Raw genomic sequence first — 25,719 nt, 5'->3', positions numbered from 1 at the left:
CCTTACATTTAGGTCTTTAATCCATTTTGAGTTTATTTTTGTGTATAGTGTTAGGGAGTGTTCTAATTTCATTCCTTTACATGTAACTGTCCAGTTTTCCCAGCACCATTTATTAAAGAGGCTGTCTTTTATCCATTGTATATTCTTGCCTCCTTTATCAAAAATAAGGTGACCATATGTGCGTGGGTTTATCTCTGGGCTTTCTATCCTGTTCTATTGATCTATATTTCTGTTTTTGTACCAGTACCATACTGTCTTGATTACTGTAGATTTGTAGTATAGTTTGAAGTCACAGAGTCTGATTCCTCCAGCTCCATTTTTCTTTATCAAGATTGCTTTGCTATTCGGGGTCTTTTGTGTTTCCATACAAATTGTGAATTTTTTTGTTCTACTTCTGTGAAAAATGCCATTGGTAGTTTGATAGGGATTGCATTGAATCTGTAGATTGCTTTGGGTAATATAGTCATTTCACAATATTGATTCTCCCAGTCCAAAAACATGGTATATCTCTCCATCTGTTTGTATCCTCTTTAATTTCTTTCATCAGTGTCTTATAGTTTTTTGCATACAGGTCTTTTGTCTCCTTAGGTAGGTTTATTCCTAGGTATTTCATTCTTTTTGTTGCAATGGGAGTGGGAGTGTTTCCTTAATTTCATTTTCAGATTTTTCATCATCAGTGTATAGGAATGCAAGAGATTTCTGTGCATTAATTTTGTATCCTGCTACTTTACCAAATTCATTGATTAGCTCTAGTAGTTTTCTCTTAGTGACTTTAGGATTGTCTATGTATAGTATCATGTCATCTGCAAACAGTGACAGCTTTAGTTCTTCTTTTCCAATTTGGATTCCTTTTATTTCTTTTTCTTCTCTGATTTCTGTGGCTAAAACTTCTAAAACTATGTTGAACAGTAGTGGTGAGATTGAGCAACCTTGCCTTTTTCCTGTTCTTAGTGAAAATGGTTTCAGGTTTTCACCATTGAGAACATGGTTTTTATCATAACTCAGTGTTGAATTTTGTCGAAAGCTTTTTCTGCTCTATTGAGATGATCGTATGTTTTTTCTCCTTCAGTTTGTTAATATGGTGTATCACATTGATTGATTTGCATATATTGAAGAATCCTTGTATTCTTGGGATAAACCCCACTTGATCATGGTGTATGATCCTTTTAATGTGCTGTTGGATTCTGTTTGCTAGCATTTTGTTAAGGAGTTTTGCATCTGTGTTCATCAGTGATACTGGCCTGTAGTTTTCTTTCTTTGTGACATCTTTGTCTGGTTTTGGTATCAGGGTGATGGTGGTCTTGAAGAATGAGTTTGGGAGTGTTCTTCCCTCTGCTCTATGTTGGAAGAGTGTGAGAAGGATAGGGGTTAACTCTGCTCTAAGTGTTAGATGAAATTCACGTGTGAAGCCATCTGGTCCTGGGCTTTTGTTTTTTGTAAGATTTTTAATACAGTCTCAATTTCAGTGCTTGTGATTGGTCTGTTTATATTTCCTATTTCTCCCTGGTTCAGTCTTGGAAGATTTTTCTTTTCTAAGAATTTGTCTATTTCTTCCATGTTATTCATTTTATTGGCATATAGTTGTTTGTAGTAATCTCTCATGATCCTTTGTATTTCTGCAATGTCAGTTGTTACTTCTCCTTTTTCATTTCTAATTCTATTGATTTGAGTCTTCTCCCTTTTTTTCTCGATGAGTCTGGCTAATATTTTATCAATTTTGTTTATCTTCTCAAAAACCAGGTTTTAGTTTTACTGATCTTTGCTGTTGTTTCCTTCATATCTTTTTCATTTATTTCTGATCTTTATGATTTCTTTCCTTCTGATAACTTTGGGGTTTTTTGTTCTTCTTTCTCTAATTGCTTTAGGTTTAAGGTTCGGTTGTTTATTTGAGATGTTTCTTGTTTCTTCAGGTAGCATTGTACTGCTGTAAACTTCCCTCTTAAAACTGCTTTTGCTGCATCCCATAGGTTTTGGGTCATTTTGTTTTCATTGTCATTTGTTTCTAGGTATTTTTTGACTTCCTTTTGTTTTCTTCAGTGATCTCTTGGTTATTCAATAGTGTATTGTTTAGCCTCCAGGTGCTTGTATTTTTTACAGATTTTTTTCCTGTAATTGGTATCTAGTCTTATAGTGTTGTGGTCGGAAAAGATACTTGATATGATTTCAATTTTCTTAAATTCCCCAAGGCTTGATTTGTGACCCAAGATATGATCTATACTGCAGAATATTCCATGAACACTTGAGAAGAAAGTATATTCTGTTGTTTTTGGATGCAATGTCCTCTAAATATCAGTTAAGTCCATCTTGTTTAATGTATCATTTAAAGCTTATGCTTCCTTATTTATTTTCATTTTGGATGATCTGTCCACTGGTGAAAGTGGGGTGTTAAAGTCCCCCACAATTATTGTGTTACTGTCGATTTTCCCTTTTATGGCTGTTAACATTTGCCTTATGTATTGAGGTGCTTCTATGTTGGGTACATAAATATTTACAATTGTTATATCTTCTTCTTGGATTGATCCCTTGATCATTATGTAGTGTCCTTCTTTGTCTCTTGTAATAGTCTTTATTTTAAAGTCTAGTTTGTCTGATACGAGAATTGCTACTCCAGCTTTCTTTTGATTTCCACTTGCGTGAAATATCTTTTCCATCCCCTCACTTTCAGTGAACAATAGTGGTGAGAGTATATGTGTCCCTAGGTCTGAAGTGGGTCTCTTGTAGACAGCATATATATGGGTCTTGTTTTTATATCCATTCATCCAGTCTTTGTCTGTTGGTTGGAACACTTAATCCATTCACGTTTAAGGTAATTATCGATATGTATGGTCATATTACCATTTTCTTAATTGTTTGTGGTTTGTTACAGACAGGACAGGGTTAAAGGAGCAGCTGATTAGGGGGGCTCTGGGTCACTCAGGCCAGGGCCAGGGAGGGGTACAGAAGACGGAGCAAGCCTGCGGCAGCAGAGGCTGGCATGACATTGCAACAGCCTGAGGCATGCAGTGTGTTCTCCCGGGGAAGTTTTCCCTGGATCACGGGACCCTGACAGTGGCGGGCTGCACAGGCTTCCCGGAGGGGAGGTATGGATAGTGACCTGTGCTTGCACACGGGCTTCTTGGTGGCTGCAGCAGCAGCCTTAGCATCTCATGCCCGTCTCTGGGCTCTCCCTGATAGCCACGGCTTGCGCCCATCTCTGGAACTCTTTTAGATAGTACTCTGAATCCCCTCTCCTCACGCACCCGGAAACAATCATCTCTTGCCTCTTAGTCAGGTCCAGACATTTTCCCGGACTCCCTCCCGGCTAGCTGTGCCACACTGGCCCCCTACAGGCTGTGTTTACACAGCCAACCCCAGTCCTCTCCCTGGGTTCTGACCTCCGAAGCTTGAGCCTCAGCTCTCAGCCCCCACCCGTGCTGGTGGGTGAGCAGACAAGCCTCTTAGGCTGGTGAGTGCTGGTTGGCACCAATTCTCTGTGCAAAAATCTCTCCTCTTTGCCCTCCGCACCCCTATTGCTGCCCTCTCCACCATGGCTCCAAAGGTGCCCTGACCCTCTCTGCCAGTGAAGGGGCTTCCTAGTGTGTGGAAACTTTTCCTCCTTCACAGCTCCCTCCCCGGGGGGCAGGTCCTATCTCTATTCTTTTGTCTCTGTTGTTTCTTTTTTCTTTTGCCCTACCCAGGTACGTGGGGAGTTTCTTGCCTTTTGGGAAGTCTGAAGTTTTTTGCTAGCATTCAGTAGGTGTTCTGTAGGAGTTGTTCCACACATAGTTGTATTTCTGATGTATTTGTGGGGAGGAAGGTGGAAGGTGATCTTCACGTCTTACTCCTCCACCATCTTGAAGGTTCCCTCAAACAAAGGATTTTATAAATGTACATGGGATCAATAAGCCGTGGAACAACTGCAAGCAGCCTAATCTTTATGTAACTGGAGTCCCCAAAGGAAAGGAGAGAGGGATGAGTGTTAAGAAAGAGGGATAAGTGTTAAGAAACTGAGGACTTTATGATGGAAAATTTTCCAAACTTGATGAAAACTATAAACCCAGTGGAAAGTATTTTTTTTCCTTTTTCCTCCTGACATCAAATAAGTGTGGTCTTTTCCAACACCACATATTCTCTGACAGTGACCGTTAGCAATCAATCCTGAAGATATCTACCTGAAGTTAGCATCAGATTCCACAAGTTAAGGGCTCAGTCCCACAAGACTTCCCTCCACTTCAGACAACAATCACAAGTCCCAGGTAACCAGTGCTTCTGAATGACTGGCTATAAATTGGGACTTCCTACAACTCCCCCTCCTCAGATCCAATAATTTGCTAGAACAGCTTACAAAACTCAGAAGAGAACTTTACTTATGTTTACAGTTTATTATAGAAGATACAAATGAACAGCCATTGAAGAGGTACCCAGAAGGGTGCTGAGCATCGGAGCATTAGACCCCATGGAGTTGAGGTACACCATCCTTCTGGCACATGGATGTGTTCACCAATATGGAAGCTGTCTGAACCCCATCATTTAGGGTATTTCATGGAAATTTCCTTAAGTAGATGTGACTGATTAAATCATCGGCAATTGGTGATTAGTTCAATCTCCAGCCCCTATTCCCTTTCTGGGGGTTGATGGATGAGGCTGAAAGTTCCAATCTTCTAACTATTGTTTGGTCTTTCTGGTGATGAGGTCCCATCCTGAAGAAACCTAAGGGGTCTACCAAGAGTCACTTCATTAAAACCAAGATCTTCTTATCACCTCTATCACTCAGGAAATTCCAAGGGTTTGGGGAGCTCTGTTTCAGGAACTGGGGATGAAGACCAGATATCTTTCTATTATACGACACTCAGAGACCAAAAGTGTTCAATGAAATTCAAGCCCAAGGAAGGTGGGAAAAAAAAAAAACCCTACAACAATGTACATAATAAACAAATTGCTAAAAACAGTGAAAGACAGAAAAATCTTAATAGCATTCAGGGAAATGGACAGTAAAATAAAGAAACAAAGATAAGAAAGACAGTATATTTTTTTGTAAAAACTATGCAGGAAAGAGTGTGATTCTATTTATATAAAATACTAGGAAGTATAAGCTAGTGTACAGGAGAAGCAGTGTTGCTGGGAAGTGGGCATACATGGGGGAGCAGGAGGGAATTATTACAAAGGTATATGAGGCAACTTTCGAAGGTGATGGATATACTCATTATCTTGATTGTGGTGATGGTTTAATGGGTGTATTCATATCTTAAAGCTCATAAAATTATATCTCAGTGGGTGCAGTTTATTGTATGACTGTTATATCTGAATAAATCTGTTAAAAATAAAAACAAAATATGCATTACATGGCCATTTTTTTCTTCTAATTCATACAACATGAGGCAAAATATAAATTTCCAGTATTTTATAGATAATTTAACAAGTCAAGCAATATTAAAAAGACTTGCCCATGGCTAGCTAAAAAATCCCCACATCTATCTACTTTAATGACCATTTATTCCATTATTTGTTTCTGTCATGCAGACAATATGAGCAGATTCTAGAAGATCTTTCTGATTGTAGGAAACAAAAATTATGGACATAATGTGTTGTCATGTGAAACATTATACTCTGTGAAAAATTAACTAATGACAGGGATAATACTGTATTTTTTAAATCCCTTAATGCAGCTCAATTTTGTTCAATAAATAAGTGAATTAACTTTAAAAAGTTGTATAAATAAATGAATAGAAGAAACAAATTAATGGTTTATTATATTTTTGACAGTAGGAAAAATTATTTTATTTCTGAGGATAGGAAAGAGAAGAGTGGCCTATGCACAAGAGAAGGATATGGGAAGAAAACAAATACATCAAATGTGTAAATGCTGATCATGCTTGCTGAGGGAGAATTTATATTTGCAGATAATTAAGACCATCATCATCTCACTCTTTCTACAGTTATTGCCTCCTAATTACTCTTCCATCTTCTACTCATGCCTCTTCAATTCATTCTCTAGACAGAAGCTAGAGTGATTGTTTTAAAACATAAGACAGGTAATATCACTTCTTTGGTGAAAAATTCCTCCAATGACATCTCATTATACTTAGACTAAAATGAAAAACTCCCTATCTGGCAAAAAACCATATGTGAACTGACTTCTATTCTCTGTTCTCATCTCATGCTTCTGTTCCTTTTACTGGCCTTCTTTCTATCCCTCAAACCTGCCATTCTTGTTCCTGCCTAGGAGCCATTGCACTAATTGTTCCCTTTGCCTCAGTCATTCTCCCTCACATCTTTACATGGATGACTCCTCCATGACAGCCCTTAAATGACCTTTTGCGACCATCAAATGCTGCTCATTCAGTGACGAAGCAATCACTCTCCATCATATTACTTTACTTCACTGATTCTCAACTGAGGAAAAAATATATCTCCTCAAGGGACATTAGGAAATGGGTGGGGAATTTTTTAAGATAGGTATGTAACTGTACTGGAATCTAGTAAGTAGAGGTCAAGGATGTTCTAAACATCCCACAGTGTAAAGGACAGCAGCCTCCCACACAAAGAATTACATAGGCAAAAATATCAGTACTGTCAAATTTCAGAAAACTTGCTCTATTTTAGTTCCCTGCCCATCATGTATAATTATCTGATATTTTCTTCTGCATTTACTTTTTTCTTTCATTTTTCCTACCTTGGTAGACTAAATATCCAGTGGGAACAGGAACATTAGCTCTGTTGTTTCCTCTTGTATTCCCAGCTCTTAAAGTAATGACTGGCACAGAATGTTTTGTTGATAAGTGTTAACTGAATAACTGAATGCCACCCACATTTTCCTTTAAAAACATTATATAGGACTAGTCGAGTATTTCTGCAAGTGACCTCCATCATCAGCTGAAGACATATTTTCCCCAGAGCACTATTTTAGACTAAAGGAGAGGGGAGTCAACTTTTTATAAGTTTTAAAAAATAAAAATGGTGTGAATACTAGAAATCTTCAGGGAAGGAAAGTTGCCAAGCACACATGATTTTTGAGTAAAATGTTTTTCATAGCTTGTGAAATAAATCTGCTTTCCCAGATCTCTGGCAGGGTCAATGATTTGTGCTTAAATGTGCAAACTTGTTGCATCTCTGATTTTTCCCTCTGTCATGCTATAAATAAACTAAAATTTTATCTAATCTGACTTGTTTCCACCTGTTATATATGAAAGGATACTGCAATGCTAGCTGATGGTTTTCCTGGAGGAATGACTACTGACCTTATTATTTCAAGTAAAAGTAATAGCTTTAGCAGTTGATTATCTGCAGGGAAAAAAATCCAGAGGAAACAAGGATTGTGAATAATGGTGCTCATATTAGGCAGATTATGACAAAAGTGGAAATTTGGAAGTTAACAAAGCATCTGTCAACAGGCACCCATGAAAAAAACTGGTTCTACTTTATTTTGTCTATTATTTTCTTCTCTCCTGAATAGTTACTTTGGTATATTTATCAAAGACAAAAATCATGGTTGTTGAAATGAGGTCAATTAATTTGCTTAGGCTCACAGAGTGGTGGAGCCAAGACTTGACTTTAGGTCTGTTAAAGAAACAGGCACCAATAGGTTTATATATGTTACTTCTTAGTTAATGCGTTTACATTTTTCTTTTTTTTTTTTTGCGGTACGTGGGCCTCTCACTGTTGTGGCCTCTCCCGTTGCGGAGCACAGGCTCCGGACGCGCAGGCTCAGCGGCCATGGCTCACGGGCCCAGCCGCTCCGCGGCATGTGGGATCCTCCCAGTCCGGGGCACGAACCCGTGTCCCCTGCATCGGCAGGCGGACTCTCAACCACTGCGCCACCAGGGAAGCCCCGTTTACATTTTAAACAAGTGTTTCTAGGGAAAAAATGCCTTCAATTAAAAGAATAATTAATAATGTCAGAAATTTGGGGCACAAGGAAAGCCAGCAGTGGCTATATTTGATAGTTGGCAAAGCTTTTGATGCCCGTTATATCATATTACCCATGCATATGTATGAATTATTTGTACACTGCTCTCTGATTTAGCTTAGCTAGATACAGGCACTTAAGGCTTCAAAGGAGTTTCTTTTTCTTCCTGTTGCATAAAGGTGTCATTCATAGTGTCAATAGATTGTATCACTTTTATTGAACCAGTATATTTCTTTACCTATTTTATTATTTATTTATTTATTTTTTGTGGTACGCGGGCCTCTCACTGTTGTGGCCTCTCCCATTGCAGAGCACAGGCTCCGGAAGCGCAGGCTCAGCGGCCATGGCTCACGGGTCCAGCCGCTTCGCGGCATGTGGGATCTTCCCGGACCGGGGCACGAACCCGTGTCCCCTGCATCTGCAGGCGGACTCTCAACCACTGCGCCACCAGGGAAGCCCCCTATTTAAATTCACAGTATATTTCTCCGTACACTGTCACAGTATTGTACAATGGAAACAGTTGAATTATTTGTTTAAAAACTTTTTTATTGAATATCTATCATTTCTGCATTATATTTTCTTATTCAATATAGTTGTCATTTTCTTCTTATTTCCTTTTCTAATCATATAGTAATATCAAATAATCAAAATTAAAATGATTATATTCCACTATATACCTACATTGCAACTGCCTTTTCAGTTGAGCTTTCTTTTTTCTTAGTGAATGGAAACTGTGTGAGATTTAGCCATCATGTTGAGCACATGTTCCTTTATGGGTTTATGAAATTATATTTTATAGAACTAGAATATTTTTTAATTATAAGTACTCTCAGTTATCTTCCTTTATCACTTTGGTCTTGACTTTTCAGAAATAGTGGGGGCTTATCTAATCTGTCCAGAAACATTTGAAAGATATGGGAACGCAATGGTGATGGAAGGTTTCTCCATCACTGCTAGCATGAGGTCACCAGAAGATGATGGTAACAATTGTTTTGCCTTCATTTTTAGATGTTAATTTCAGATCCACCAAGGAGAGGGTATAATATATTGGATGTATGGTAGTGGGGAAATTGCACTGGTGGTCAAACTCTGGAAAGGCCAGGCAGTTCATTACTTCATACATTTATTCTTGCTTCATTCTATTTCTTTTTCAATCAGTTACCTTTCATTCTTTAATGTAACAAATGTAATGAACATTTTATATGTATTCATAAGCCAGAACTTTTGAGTTCCCGAAGTTTCTAAGTTACTGGCTGTAGAGAGAGTAGGGAGTTAAGAATAGAACTTTTTCATTAAGCCTCATATATCATCATGTTGGTTCATGTTCAAAAAGGGCTAACCCAAAGGCTTTTGCAGAAACCAAAGGCTTAATGTGTTTGGGGCAAAAACATGAAGGATTTTTAAAAAAATTATTTCCCCAGAGAGTGGCACAATTTTGTTTCCTCAAACTCTTTTCTATAACAACTTATAACTTAAACTTTTAGGTTATCCCTTTTCGTAGCACTAGCTTCAACTCTGAGGGACCAGTACTTTTTACAGAAAACCTTGTGGATTTTTTTCTTTCAATTTGGCTGAAGTTCTGTAAGAGGGATCAAGGGATTGGTACACATAGGCAGACTCTTAAGCATACAGAAAGGGATAACTCATTTACTGGGAAGAAAATTGAGTATAAGAATAGAGACAGAGGAAAATATAAAGGAGACAGAAATGTAATAATGAAAAGATCCCTGCTTTGATTTCTTTTACATGTTGCGAGTGTTTTGTAAACAGAAAAACTGAATGCATTACAAAAAATGACTGGCTTTTATATGCATCTTGTGATACCTTACATGCTGTTTGGGGATAAATACTAGAAAAAAATATTTGGAATTTGATAAAAAAATTGAAATAGAATAAAAGGCAATATGTCAAATTTCTAGCATTTTAAATATGAGTAATGTATTCTAAGAGACAAGATACAACGTTTACTACTTCATATATGGCATCTTTATTAGTTTACTAAAGCTGCCATAACAAAATACCAGACTGGGTGGCTTAACAGAAATTTATATGCTCACAGTTCTGGAAGGTAAAAATTCAATATCAAGGTGTCGGCGAGGTTGGTTCCTTCTGAGGGCCATGAGGAAGGTCTGTTTCAAGCCTCTCTCCTTGGCTTACAGGTAGTCATCTTTTCTATATGTCTTCTAGTTATCCCTCTGCACATGTCTGTGTCCAAATGTCCTCTCCTGTTTTTATAAAGACACCAGTCATATTGGTTTAAGGTCCACCCTAATGACCTCATTTTAACTTAATTGAAGACTTTCTTTTAAAACCCAGTCTAAAAATATGGTCACATTCTGAAGCACTGGGCGGAGGAAGGGGTTAGTCCTTCAATATACGAATTTTGGGGGTTACACAGTTCTGCCCATAGCATTCAGCAATGTTAGTCAAAAAGCATCTATTGAAGTATTAGATTTCTTTCTGGAACCAAAACACTTTAGATATTAAGTGTAGCTTTAAAAATTACTGGTAGATTAAGTCTTTGACCTTGATGAAAATTATGAAAAAATATACAGACATAGAGGAGAGATATGGCACAAAATTAGGATTAGCTCTGCAGATCTACATAGGCACTGGGCTGTTTTACATGACCGAGAAGATAAGACTGGGGTTTACTCAGCAAAAGTAATACTAGGAACAAAGCAATTCCTATCTTGCAGATGCAGAAATAAGGAACAAATATGCTAAGAGACACATAAAGCCACTGAGTGAGTTATAGGCATAGTGGAAGTGTAAACAATATTTTCCGATACCCAGTTGAACCTTCTATGACTACGACTATTGTTACTTGGAGAAGATAGTTTTATTAGGCTACAGCATATGTAGACTAGTGCATTCAGGTAAGCTATAATACTTTCAAATGGAACATAATAGAGACTTCACATGGTGCAGACCAATAACATATGGCTCCATTCAGAAAGACGGTAAATAATGCATTGCTAGTAATAGATTCAACCTGGTCAGAACAGAACCTAGCTGCAAACCACCACATAAACAGTAACAGCCTGTTCCTTTGCGGGTACTTTCTTTCCATAAATTATCCCTCTTGAAGAAGGTATGTGTGTTAGAGGCAGGGAGGGCATGGGAGGAGGAGGGGCAATTCTTCTCCAGAATGATGCACAATATGTTATTTCACTTCTCTTTTTGCAATTTAAAATTTGAAAGGAAAAACAATGACTAAACTTGCCATTTCAATCAAATCTCTTACTTTCTGGGGAAAATGAGTCTCAGACCACCACATGTAGAGAGGCCAGAAAAATAGTCACAAAATCCAAATGTGAGGTGGCAGTTAGAAAGGCTATGGCTCTGCTAAGGCTCTATTGAATGAATTTGATCCCTACATGACAGGAATAGGCATAGGTGTTGTTTCTTCCACTTTAAACTACTTTTTTTGGCTCTGTAGACTTTGGGTAAAATCAAAATTAAGTAATGAGATCACACAACACAATTGCTACCTCTTAAATACAAACACTATAAGCACTAAACAACACGTCATAATTTCAGTTTCATTTTTATTAATACTTTTACCAATAAAAATTTTAATTTTATTGGAATTTTGCACAGGACTTTATACATATTCTCACATCTAATGCTTATAATGGTTCTATGAGGTAGGTATTGTTTTCTTTGTTCATATGAGGAAAGTGACCCCAAGAGAGGTTAAAAATATTACCCCATATCACACGAAACCCAGTGCATCTACTCTGAAGTCCACATTCTCAATTACTTTTTTACCTATTATTGTTAACAAAATCTTTTTTTCCTGACAAAGACATCCAAATGAACATATTTATTTCTTTTTTCCTATTATTATTATCTAAATGTAGTTGATTTACAATGTTGTGTTAGTTTCTGGTGTACAGCAAAATGATTCAGTTATACGTATATTTTACATATTCTTTTTCATATTTTTTCCATTGTGGTTTGTTACAGGATATTGAATATGGTTCCTTTTGCTGTACATTGGGACCTTGTTGTTTATCTATTTTATACCTAGTAGTGTGTATCTGCTAATCCCAAACTCCTATTTTGTCCCTTCCACACCCCCTTTCCACTTTGGTAACCATAAGTTTGTTTTCTGTCTGTGAGTCTGTTTCTCTTTCATAAATAAGTTAATTTGTGTCATATTTTAGATTCCACATAGGAGTGATATCATATGATATTTGTCTTTGCCTGACCTACTTCACTTAGTATGATCATCTCTAGCTCCATCTATCTTGCTGCACATGGCATTATTTCATTCTATTTTATGGATGAGTAGTATTCCATTATGCATATGTACCACACCTTCTTTATCCATTCATCAACGGACATTTAGATTGTTTCCATGTCTTGGCTATTGTAAGTAGTGCTGCTATGAACATTGGGGTGCATATGTCTTTCCAAATTAAAGTTTTCTCTGGATATATGCCCAGGAGTGGAATTGCTGGATCATATGGCAACTCTATTTTTAGTTTTTTGAGGAACCTCCATACTGTTTTCCACAGTGGCTGCACCAACTTACATTCCCACCAACAGAGTAGGAGGATTCCCTTTTCTCCACATCCTATCCAGCATTTGTTACTTGTAGACATTTTAATGATGGCCATTCTGGACCTGTGCGAGGTAGTACCTCATTGTAGTTTTGATTAGCATTTCTCTAATAATTAGCAATGTTGAGTATCTTTTCACGTGCCTATTGACCATCAGTGTTTCTTCTTTGGAGAAATGTCTATTTATGTCTTCTGCCCATTTTTCGATCAGGTTGTTTGTTTTTTGTTGTTGTTGAGTTGTATGAGTTGTTTGTATAGTTTGGAAATCAAGCCCTTGTTGCTTGCTTCATTTGCAAATATTTTCTCCCATTCTGTAAGTTGTCTTTTTATTTTTTTTATGGTTTCCTTTGCTGTACAATAGCTTATAAGTTTGATTAGGTCCCTTTTGTTTATTTTTGCTTTAATTTCTATTGCCTTGGGAGACTGACCGAAGAAAACATTGGTACAATTTACGTCAGAGAATGTTTTGCCTGTGTTCTCTTCTAGGAGTTTTATGGTGTCATGTCTTATATTTAAGTCTTTAAGCCATTTGGAGTTAATTTATATTTGTATATGGTGTGGGGGGGGTGTTCTAACTTGATTGATTTACATGTGGATGTCCAGCTTTCCTAACACCACTTGCTAAAGAGACTGTCTTTTCTTCATTGTATATTCATGCCTCCTTTGTCAAAGATTAATTGATCATAGATATGTGGGTTTATTTCTGGCTCTCTATTCTGTTCCATTGATTCATATGTCTGTTTTTGTCCCAATACCACATAGTTTTGGTTACGGTAGCTTTGTAGTATTGATGTGAACACATTTAGAGTTAACTGTTGGTATGTGTCTATTTCCTCAAGATGCTAAATGACTTTTAGAACCCTCAACATGATTAGTTGAATGTTATTTGATGATCTCAAGGTGATGTCATAATTATTGTAACATTCCTATTAGGCACCATGCTGCTTTGCTTTCTGTATGGTCAGCAAATATTTCTGCTTGTAAACAAAGTAGATCCAGGGGACTTCCTTGGTGGTGCAGTGGATAAGACTTTGCGCTCCCAATGCAGGGGGCCTGCATTCGATCCCACATGCATGCCACAATTAAGAGTTTGTGTGCCACATCTAAGGAGCCCACGTGCTGCAACTAAGGAGCCTGTGAACCACAACTAAGGAACCCACGTGCCACACTAAGGAGCTGGTTGGCCCCAACTAAGAAGCCCTAGAGGTACAACTAAGGAGTGCTGCAACTAAGGAGCCCACGTGCTGCAACTAAGGAGCCCACCTGCCGCAACTAAGACTCCATGCAACCAAATAAATAAATAATAAATAAATAAATATTTAAAAAAACAAAGTAGATTCAAAAGCTCTATGGTAATAGCCAATAGAAAATTACCTAATCTACTTATTTTAACACAGTTCTGCTCCATTATATGTAATATAACCATTTTGCAAATATCTTTTGCTTTATATTCTTTCTTATGATGTCCACATATTACTTAATGATACTCAAAACATACTAGATATAGAGAATCAAAAATATATTTTCCTGTATCTTGGCCTAGAAAAAAGAATGAAGGGGGTAACAAACAGTTTATAAGATCATGTATCATAATATCAAAGCAAATTAGGATGTCAGAAGTAGAGCTTTTCCAGGTACTAAGATGCACAATGAATTTCTCCCGTGGGTCTGCAGTAAGTGGACACATTGATTATAGCAGTAGGGCTTCAGTAACTTTTCCAATAAAAATGTAATGGGAAATTTCATATGGCCATTCTTATAATGTCCTGCAATGAAGACTGGTATGATAACACTAAAGCAAAGTTTGGTAAAGGAAATTTTAATAGGAACCATAATAAAGTAATGAAAGGGGACAGTCTTCTAATATACTGGCTTATTCTGAAAAGAAAAAAACTTAAATAGCTGAAGAAACGAATGAATTTCCTTCATGTAATCCCTTATGAATGCTATTTCTCTAGCATTCTCTAGCATTCTCTAGTGAACTTGTGATAATAGAAATCAAAGTTCTATTCTCTGGATGGACCCTGGAGTACAGAGTGTATTATTCACAGAGGGCCTTGGGTCACAAAGCTAATATAATACGATGCTGAAATGGAACCTTCAGCTGAGATCCTAAGGCAACAGATAGCAGAGTGAGTTGTAATTCACATTACCCCTGCCAAACTTCTAAAATATGATTCACCATCAGCCAATTAGAATACTCCTAAAACTATCTCCTTCCCTGTAGGACTGAAAGGATTGGGAAAGAAGGATTTTCATGTTAGTTCTTAGGAGAGAGCTGTGTTATATGCTCCACTTCCTCATCAACATTTGGTATTGCCTTTTTAATTTTGGTCATTTTATTGAGTATGTAGTGGTATACTACATATCAATATGCTTTGTCTTTAAATTTATATAAAGTAAATAACCACTCTTTGTAGCATAAAATTCTATGGGTTTTAACAAACACATCCACATGTATTCACCACCACAATCAAGATACAAAACAGTTTAAGTATTTGAAGAAATTCCTTCATGATGTCCTTCTGTAGTCAACCAGCCTTCCCTTCCCCAACCCTCGCAAAAACTGATCTACACTTCACATCTATAGTTTCACTATTTCTAGACTGTTATATAAATTAACTCATACATGTAGTCTTTTGGGTCTAGTTTCTTTCATTTAGTAAAATGTATTTGAGATTCATCCATGTTATATAATATGAATAATTTTATTGGCAAATGGTATTGCATTGTATGGATGTACCACAATTTGTTTATTCATTCACTATTTAAAGGACATTTGGGTTGTTTCATTTTTAGTCATTGCCAATAAAGCCAATATAAACGTTCTATACAGGTTTTCATGCAAATGCAGATTTCTATTTCTCTAGGCGTAAAATTGTTTGGAAACATGGTAAATGCATGTTTAATTTTATGCGAAACTGACAAACTGTTTTTCAAAGGGACAGTGCCATTTCACATTCCACCAGCAATATAGGAGAACTCCAGGTGTTCTGCTTTCTACCAGCACTAATCAGTGGTTTTTTCATGTATGTGTTTTGTGTGTGAGTTTTCTGTTTGTTTGTTTGCCATTCTAATACATGTACAGTGGAATCTCATTTTGGTTTTGCTTTTCCTAACTTTCTTAATGACTAGTTATGTCTAACACCTTTTGACATATCTGTTTACTACTTGAGTATTTTCTTTCAAAAAGCATCTATTTAAATCTTTTGTTCATTTATTTATTAGATTGTATGTTTTTATTGTTTTGAGAGTTCATTATATATGCTTGATACAAGACCTTTGTCCAATATGATTTAGAAAGTTTTCTCCCATTATATGGCTTGCCTTTCTATTTTATTAATAGTGTCTTTTGTAAGGCAAAGTTTTGTTTAATTTTGATGAAATCCAATTTATTCATATCTTCTTGTATGTCTTATGCTTTTAGTGTCATATCTAAGAACGCTTAGCCCAAAACCAAGATTTTTTTTCCCCTTGTTTTCTTCTAGAATATTTATAGTTTTATGATTCACATTTAGGTCAATGATGATTATTGAGTTAATTTATGTATAAGATGTGAGATATGGGTCAGAGTAGACAACCTTGACCCTCATCTTAGGGGGAAAGGATTTACTCTTAAATCATTAAGTATGAGGTTAGGTGTGTAGGGTTTTTGCAGAAGTTTTTGTCAAGTTGAGAATGTTCCCTTCAGTTCTCAGTTTTCTGAAACATATTATCTTGAATGAATATTGAATGTTTTCAATGATTTACCTGCATCTACAGATACTTGTAGATTATTGTTGTTGTTCTTAATATAGTGAATTATATTGTTTGATTTTTCAGTTGTATCACCAGTCTTTCAATTCTGGGATAAACCACACTTGGCCATGGTGTATTATCATTTTTATGTATTACTGGATTTGTTTACTAAAATTTTGTTAAAAGATTTTTGTGTCTATGTTCATGATTTTTTTTTCTTTCATTGTTGTTAGTTTTGATATTGAGGTAATGTTAGCCTCATAAAATGCTTTGGGGAATTTTCCTTCTCCATTTTCAGAAAGACTTTGTATAAGTCTGGCATTATTTCTTCCTTAAAATCTTAATAAACATGATCCTGGAGTTTTCCATGTGGGAAATTTTAAGTTATAAATTTAATTTCTTATAATTGAAAATATATTGAATATTTAAATTTTCTATTTCCTCTAGGTCGGTTTTGAGATTTGTGTGTTTCAATGAATTTGCCCATTTAATCTAAATTCTTGAGTTAAATGTTAGAGAGATTTTCTTAGTATTTGTTTAGTAGCTATTCAACTTTTCTTATGACTATAGTTATTATATCCTCTCTTTCACCCCTGATATTGGTAATTTGTGTTATCTTTCTACTTTTTATCAGCCTGGCTAAGCTTTATCCATTTCAGTGATCTTTTAAAAGACTAGCTTTGGTTTCATTGATTTTCTCTATTGATTGTCCATTTTTAATTTTACTGATTTCTGCTTTTTATTACTTTCATAATTCTGTTTTCTTTAGGTTTTATTTGTTCTTCATTTCCTAGCTTCTTAAGGTTGAAGCTCACAGGATTGATTTTAGACCTTTATTTTTTTTTTGGTGGTGTTCTACTGTCTTCTGGCTTATGTAGTTTCAGACAAGAAGTCTGGAAAATAATTGTTTCTGTTTCTTGGCATGTAATGTTTTTTTGTCTTTGGATACTATTTAAATTTTCTCTTTCTTTCTGGTTTTCAGCAACTTGATTATAATGTGCTTTTGAGTGATTTTTATTTGTGTTTATCCTGATTGGAGATTATCAACTTATTATATTTGACATTTTATTGTATGCATCAAATTTGGAAAAAAATCCTCCTTTATTTCTTCAAATATTTTTTCTATCCCCTTTAGGGAACTCCAATATCCATATATGAGAGAAATTTATATTTTCCATATATCACTGAGGCTCTGTTTGTTTAATTATTTGTTTGGTTATTTGTATTCTTTTCTCCTTCTGCTTCAGTTTAGATAAACACTAAAATGCTTGAATAAATACTTTCAAGTTTAATAAAGTTTGTCTTCAGTATCTAGTCTGCCAATTAATTTCAGCCAATTAATATTTCGTTTGAGACATTTTGTGTTCCTATGTCAAGAATTTTGGTAATTTTTTTCTATTTTCCATTCCTCTCATAATTATATTCACTATTTTTTACTTAAATACTTAAATATAGTTATAATAGCTGGCTATTTAAAAATATTTGCCTGATGGTTCTATCATCTCTTTCATTTGTAGATCTATTTCTGTTGACTCATTTTTATCTTAGTCACTGTTCACAGCTTTCTGCTTCTTTGAATATATAGTGATTTTTTCCATGGGAAACTGGAAATTTTGTTTGTTACATTGTTGAATGTCTAGATTTCATTTTGTTCCCTTAAAAAGTGTTGGGCTTTTTTCTTACAGGAAGCTATATTACTTATAGATAATTTTGGTCCATGGAATCCTACTTTTAAGCTTTAAAGGAACAGATCTAGAAGAATCTCTATTCCAGCTTTTCTTTAACCTTTCTACTAAGACATAAGTCTCTTAAGTCTGCAGTGAATTCTCCGATAATTACAGAGGTCTTTTCATTCTTGATGGTCAGAGATCAAATGACTCCTCACATTGTTTGAGCTCTAGGAATTGTTCAGCTTACAAACTCCCGAGTTGTTCTTTCTTCAGTTTTTTGAGATTTCTTGCTATGTATGTACAGCCTAGTCCTCGGTAAGGACAAGGAAACACATGTAAGATTTCTGTGTGAGATAGTACTTCACACCTGCCAGAAAGGCTTTTATCAAAAAGACAAGAAACAAGTGTTGGTGAAGATGAAGAGAAAAGGGAACCCTCGTGCACTGTGGTGGGAATGTAAATTGGTACAGCCACTATGAAAAACAGCATAGAGATTCCTCAAAAAATTAAAACTAGAACTACATATCATCCAGCAGTTCCACTTCTGGATATTAATATGAGGAAAACAAAAAATTTAATTCAAAAAGATACTTGCATTCTAATGTCCATTGCAGCATTATTTACCAACAATAAAGGTTTGGAAGCAACCTAAGTGTCCATTAATAGAGGAATGTTTGACAGATGAATGGATAAAGAAGATGTGGTATATATACAATGAAATATTACTATCTATAAAAAAAGAGTGAAATCTTTCCATTTGTGACAACATGGATAAATCTAGAGGGTATTATGCTAAGTGAAATAAGTCAGGCAGAGAAAGACAAGTATATTATTTTACTTATTTGTGGAATCTAAAAATAAAAAATGAACAAACAAAACAAGTCAGAAATGGCTTATAGATACAGAAAAAAACTGGTGGTCAACAGAGGAGAGGAGGGTGGGAGACTGAATAAAATAGGTGAAGTGGATTAAGAGGTATAAACTTCTAGTTATAAAATAAATAAGTCATGGGGATGTAATATACAGTTTAAGGAATATAGTCAATAATATTGAAATAATTTTGTATGGTGACGGATGGATACTAGACTTATCCTGGTGACCAATGTATAATGTATATAAATACTGAATCACTATGTTATATACATTAAACTAATATAATATTATATGTCAAATATACTTCAATAAACAATAAAAAGGAAAAATTATTAATAGCAAGCATGTGTATGCCATATAAGATTAGTGCAGGATTTTTTGTTTTGTTTTGTTAAGAAAGGAAAGAAGTGAATTAAGGTTGAATTGTCCTTGGGAATTCAGGCAGAGAGAAAGTGACTCCAACATGAGATCAACCTTCAAATCCATCTACAGATCTACAAGAGTGATATATTTACTGATCTCCTACAGTGATATGAGAACTTAACTGGTCATTGCTATTGACACCTCTCAGCGACTTCTTTATTTTCACTTCTAGTTCCATTGAATATCATGTTAAGACAGAAGCATCAATCCTTGAATACAGTAACCTCTCACCACAGAAACAATATTTATCTAAACTAACCTTCCTGGCATGCCTAATCCTGTACATTGTAATAACAACATACATATATTTCCTATGATGTGTCACACAGTGTTCTAAGCACTTTGCTTGCATTAACCCACTTAATCCTCACAACAACCATAAGTATGAGGCAGGTTCTGTTATTATCCTCACACATCACAGATGAGTAAACTATTGGTCAAATACCTTGTATCAGGTCACAGAGCTTGTAAATGGCAGAGCTGCCATTTGAAGCCATATAGGCCAGTTCTAGAACCCACATCCCTAACCACTCAATATGGGAAAATGCATAGAGGAGATACTTGCCTGATACTAAATATGCTGGTGGATAACAAGCTGACAGGAAATAATTACAGTCATAAATGTAAGTGAATCATTCAAAGGGTATTTTAAAATTCATTTGCAGAGTACTATTTAGTAATAAATGGCTATGAGAACCTAATAAAATATATTCTTGCAGGGCAGCCATGAAAAATGGATGACTGTTTCTGAGCAAGGATTTTGGGAAATGATTGAAATGACTCTGCAAAGCAGTGTGTAGTCATTGGCACATCATCCGAGTATGTGCATTCAGAGATCAGTAACTGAGACACAGAGGCTCCTAGAAGGGGTTTGAGAATTACTTAGGAGGTAAAATTGACAAGGCACAGTGACTGATGGTTTATGGACTAAAACAAAATGTGCTGTCAAAGTTAAGCTAAGATTTGTGGCTTGAGCAACTAGGTGGTAATCAGAGCACTCACTGAGATTGGAATTCGGCAGGAGTTTCAGGTATAGCAGGAAAAGTAAGTTTGGTTTTGGTGTTTTAATTCTGAGATGCCTGTGAGACATCCAAGTGGAGATGTCCAGCTAAATAAATGTCTGCAAGATTCAGGAAATAGATACAGGATAGATAGATCAATCAGATGCTTATCAATATATAGATAATAGTGAAATGAAAATGAATGAACAAATCCCTTGAATCATTAAAAGTGTACTGAATGAGGAGAAGAGAGGTCATAGGACAGAAGCAGTATCTAGGAGATGTGAAGATGTGAAGGGTTTTGAAAAAGTGAAAAGAAATAGGCAGGGAGGTGAGAGGAAAATTAGTGAAGGATAATGTACTAGAAGTTAAGGGAAGGGAGATTTATTTTGTCAAACGTTTTTCTCAAACATATTAGCACTTTGTAGAAATATAATGTTGTTACTAACAATTTTCACATGATTTACCAAACCATAAAGCCAACTCTAGATATTATTTAATGGCCAATACAGAACTCTTTCCTGCCAGATTCTTATCAGAAATCAGTATAAGAGAGATATTATAAAGCATAGCTGTATCCTGTTTTATAGCCTTTCTTTTGAAGATGTTGATAATAGTGGCATCATTGAAAGCCTGTGGAATTTCTCTAGTTCTTTTTTTTTTGCGGTACGCGGGCCTCTCACTGTTGTGGCCTCTCCCGTTGTGGAGCCCAGGCTCTGGACGCGCAGGCTCAGCGGCCATGGCTCACGGGCCCAGCCGCTCCGCGACATGTGGGATCTTCCCGGACCGGGGCACGAACCCGTGTCCCCTGCATTGGCAGGCGAACTCTCAACCACTGCACCACCAGGGAAGCCCCTCCATTTTTTTTTGAGACGAGTCTATCCATGTCTGGAAGAGACTAAGCACAAAAGAAAACTATTGTTTAGATTACAGGAAGTACTTATCGCTTTTTCTTCAAAATTGTATTTGAAGTTTTTGTTAGTCTTTATAATCATAAAAAGGATCTGTGATAGCTGTACCAAGGTCTGTTCTCACCACTGCCATCACTTATCACCATCACTTATCACTACAAGACGTCAGCAAGGATGGCAATTCTTTAAAGTTCTTTCCCTTTTTCTTGACTCTGAAAGAGAAGTGGCAACTTCTACAAATATGTGTTTAGATTCTTTGTGCACTATCCTAATGGCACTTTACTAATTCCTTAATCAATGTATTTTTTTTTTTTTTTTTTTTTTTTTTTTTTTTTGTGGTACGCGGGCCTCTCACTGTTGTGGCCTCTCCCGTTGCGGAGCACAGGCTCCGGACGCGCAGGCTCAGCGGCCATGGCTCACGGACCCAGCCGCTCCGCGGCATGTGGGATCTTCCCGGACCGGGGCACGAACTCGCGTCCCCTGCATCGGCAGGCGGACTCCCAACCACTGTGCCACCAGGGAAGCCCCTCAATGTATTTTTTATTTATTCAATAATATTTACCAAGTATATACTGTTTCAAGTACTATGGTAGAGCTAAGGATGCAGATAAACAAAACAGAAATTGTTGTTGCACACATGGAGAATGGTAAAACCTGTGACCAGAAGAAGGCTGCCAAGTCACAATGGCTTATGTTTCACCAACATTTATAATTGGTACCCTACAAAATATTACACAATTTTTATACATTTTCTAGATTTAGAAAGAGTACCCTAGGATAGTACATAACCCTCATAAACACTGTAAAGTCTTGGCAGTGGTGATGATGCCAAGTCACTAGCTCCCTATATCCCTTTAGCCTTGGTCTTTCTCCTCTGGTTTCTGGGGATAAGTTGAGTTAGATTCCATGAACTGAAATGTTACTCTTTGCATTTCAATGTACTATGTGCAAATCGTCTTCCCTTACTAGGGGAGTGATGGAAATAGAGAGAGACACTGACAAGTGTCCAAGGACAAGATTGGTTTCCTTGGGTCTAAAACTAAGGTAAAGAATTACTACTCAGGAAAACTGAGTATAACAAAAGCCAAAGAGGCAACCAAGCAAATCACAGACAGCCAGGACACTCCAGGGTATAAATTCTAGGCAAAGCAGCTCCAAGTTTCAAATCTGAAATTCAAGCGTGGTAAGATTAGACTGAGAAAAGAGCAAGATGCGTTCAGGATGGAAACAGAACTACAGTTGTGTGAAAACAAGAGAATACTTAGAGCACACCTTTGGGAAGAGCTGATGCATGGTGAATGGAATTAAGGGAATGGCTTAAAGTATCAAGAATCCAGTGGGGAAAATTAAGGTGTTGACCATACATTTATGCTTCTTTATATTAGTGTCTTATTATCAATAGCTAGCGTTGGCAATATCACCCATTCATTCACTGGCTCTATAGGTATTGATTTGTGCAATGCATAGACATCTATTGATAATTCTGCTATGTAAATAAGGACATTGTTCTCTGGTGGGGTTGGAGAAGGATCCCTGAATCTGGGTGCATAGATTGTGCGGTGAACTCTAGGAACAAACATTCAATAGATGTAACGGGTGCTCTCGAGTTGAATGAGGTGGTGGTTTTGATATTGGTGATGTTTTGTCACACAGCTTCTTGTAGTTGTTGTCAGTCTTACAAAGTCTGCCATTTAACCATTTAAGAGACAAAACATGCTTGCTTCTTTTTATATTTCTGAAATCTATTATTTCAAACCTAATGTGTTTCTTTCTTTAAACAATGACATACTCTAATACACACCATATTTAATGATTTATTTATCAAAAACATGTGTTTGGGGGTTAACACTTCTTAAAATTATGTCATTTCACAAAAATGGGAATTTACATGTAATATTTTAATATTGAAAATAAGTTAGACCCTTATAAATTTTGGTTTTACAAATTTTTACAATATTATACCTTTTCACTTGTGATTGGCTTCATTTTATACTGCCCAATGAGATTATTTAATTCTGATATAGTAGATTAATTTTCCCCATACTTTAATTTCTGTTTAATATCCCCCTTTATAATTCAAGTTATATTTTAAAAATTCTTAGATATGAATAAAGATTTTGTCCTCCCTATATTTCAATAGTTTTTTATGGACACATTTAGGCCTAGATTATCTTCATTGTAAGAATTAAAAATAAGAGAAATAGAAGGGAACATTAAAATTTAATATTATGTTAGTGTTTGGAGTCAGATAAAAGGTACCAAGTTGAGCAAAGAAAATGATTATAAAATCACATTTTAGGAACATGAATTTGAAGACAACTGCTGCTTTTGTGCGCTTACCTCTGTATACCTACAATAGCATATCAGCCAACTATCATCTCAGAAATATAACTCTCCTCTGTCTACAAATTGTGATCAGCCAGAGAAATGACTTAATCATCTATATTCTAAACACTGCAGATTTCAGTTAGCAAAGTCATAGTTACCTGGAGGGCAACAATGCAGCAACTGATATACCCAGACAAGGGAACCCAAAGGATAAAAAAAAATTTAACATAGATATTATATATGAAATCCCTCCTCCTAAAATTCATATAGGCCCATTCTTCCTCTGCAGTATCTCTAATAATCAGGAACCTCCTGCCCGATGATTCTCTACTTTCAAATAAATAAAAATTCCATTATTTCAGAAAGGAGTCTTCTTTTCAAATCCCATTCACTTGGGAATATTCTTTTATCCATGATTATGTCTCTGTATTTTTAATCTGTCACTTTTAGTCAAATAGAATGTTTTCTCTGGAATATTAAAAAATAAAAGTAATTTAGTTTGTTTTTACAGCCACTTAACTCTTAGTTTGAGAATCATAAAGTTTTTTCCTGAGGTTTATTAGGTGGGTTATGTATAGTGTACATAGTATATCTCCCTTAGAAACCTTAATAAATATGGAAACTGAAGTATAACAACGGTTTAATATATCTCCATACTTTTATCAATCCATCTAGCTTGAAACTTTGAGAATGAGTGTGAGATTTCCCCAAAAGAAAAGTAGCATTTAGTTAAGTGTCAAGTTGCTAGCTTACACTGTATAAAAGTCAATATGTAGCAAGTCATATTAGTGAATTTCATCTACACTGCTAGGAGGTTGTTGAACTCAATTACAGAAATGTGCAGAGCTTGATTTGATGTGTGAGGAGGTTAAGAGACCACAATCAATTAAAAAGAACACATGTATATCCTGTTGTGGGAAAACAGTTGTTATAGTATCCCTTGTTCAGTTTCTGCTTTTTTCTCTGACTTTACCTCTGAATATAAGAGAACAAAAGATTTAATAATTCCCCAGTGGGCTTCCCTGGTGGCGCAGTGGTTGAGAGTCCGCCTGCCGATGCAGGGGACACGGGTTCGTGCCCCGGTCCGGGAAGATCCCACATGCCGCGGAGCGGCTGGGCCCGTGAGCCATGGCCGCTGAGCCTGCGCGTCCGGAGCCTGTGCTCCACAACGGGAGAGGCCACAACAGTGACAGGCCCACGTACAGAAAAAAAAAATAAATAAATAAATAATTCCCCAGTTACATTTGGAATTATTTTGTCAGCAATATCTAATAGGAAGACACACCATCGTTGTTTTACTTGAATGAAGCCTCAAGCAGCTACAATTAAACACGCTGTACTTTTTTCTTCACATAGCAAAACCATTTGAAAATGGACAATATTTGGACATTTATGGAATTACACGGGACCAGGCTGGAGAATATGAATGCAGTGCAGAAAATGATGTGTCATTTCCAGATGTGAAAAAAGTGAAAATTGTCGTAAACTGTAAGTCCCATAACGTTTTATCAATATAATTTCAAAGAAAAGATAAAACACCTGAAAAATACTGTCTGAAACATATGTTGCAATTTTTTAAGAGGTGGTCTATTGATAAACACTGCCTATTGGCAGTGAAAATGTTTACATGTTAGAATATTGATCAAATTGTTCATGTAACATCAATTGCCCCAAGTAATTCCACAATAATTCAGTTTAATGTTTAGATGGCAGTGTTTCCATTATCATCCTAGTCCCTGGCATTCTCAACTGTGGTATCCTTATCTCTAAAGCATCCTATACTCATGGTGTTATCTTCATTCTCATGTGTTTCACCTGGAGTGTATTCTGACTAAATTTAAGTGTGGAATTCCCAATCAAATTTGATGGACATGAAGTGTGCTATTCTACTTAAAGAGAAAAGCTGTTACTGTGATACTCCTATTATGTGGGTATTTAATTCTATTTAGTTTGGACAACATTGAGAAAATGAAGAAGTAATTTTCCCATGAACGTCATTAGTAGGAAATTAGAATATTAAGAGATACCTGCAGAACCATCAGTGTCATTATGTTATACCTTTTCTCTAAATATATTTCAAAACAGTGATGAAAGTCGTTTTTCATTTATCTTATTTCATATCTTATGATCTCAACAGCAATGACTGCGATAGTCTTTACTTTTCAAAAACAATCCCTTTTAGTCTTTCTCTCAAAAATTTTCACATTGTTTAACTTATTCAAATAGAATATTTTGGGGATAATAGTATTTTACCAAAAGTGGTTTCAAACTATAGCTTCCAATGTGTTTTCCTCCCATTTATACATCTTTCTCTATATG

The 25,719-nt window shown here is 36.0% G+C and overlaps 1 protein-coding gene across 1 annotated transcript in view; it reads left to right on the top strand.

The window, feature by feature from the left end:
• NEGR1 (neuronal growth regulator 1) overlaps positions 1 to 25,719 on the top strand; it is a 900,229-nt gene that overhangs the window by 580,004 nt on the left and 294,506 nt on the right. Inside the window, exon 4 of the mRNA XM_024734600.1 lies at positions 24,757 to 24,888. Coding sequence (XP_024590368.1) covers positions 24,757 to 24,888 — 132 coding nt within the window. The remainder of the gene's footprint in view (positions 1 to 24,756; positions 24,889 to 25,719) is intronic.

The sequence above is a fragment of the Neophocaena asiaeorientalis genome, unplaced genomic scaffold (assembly GCF_003031525.2).
Source record: "Neophocaena asiaeorientalis asiaeorientalis breed wild unplaced genomic scaffold, Neophocaena_asiaeorientalis_V1.1 scaffold15, whole genome shotgun sequence".
Lineage (NCBI taxonomy): Eukaryota > Metazoa > Chordata > Mammalia > Artiodactyla > Phocoenidae > Neophocaena > Neophocaena asiaeorientalis.
This window is presented reverse-complemented; position numbering and strand designations above follow the sequence as displayed.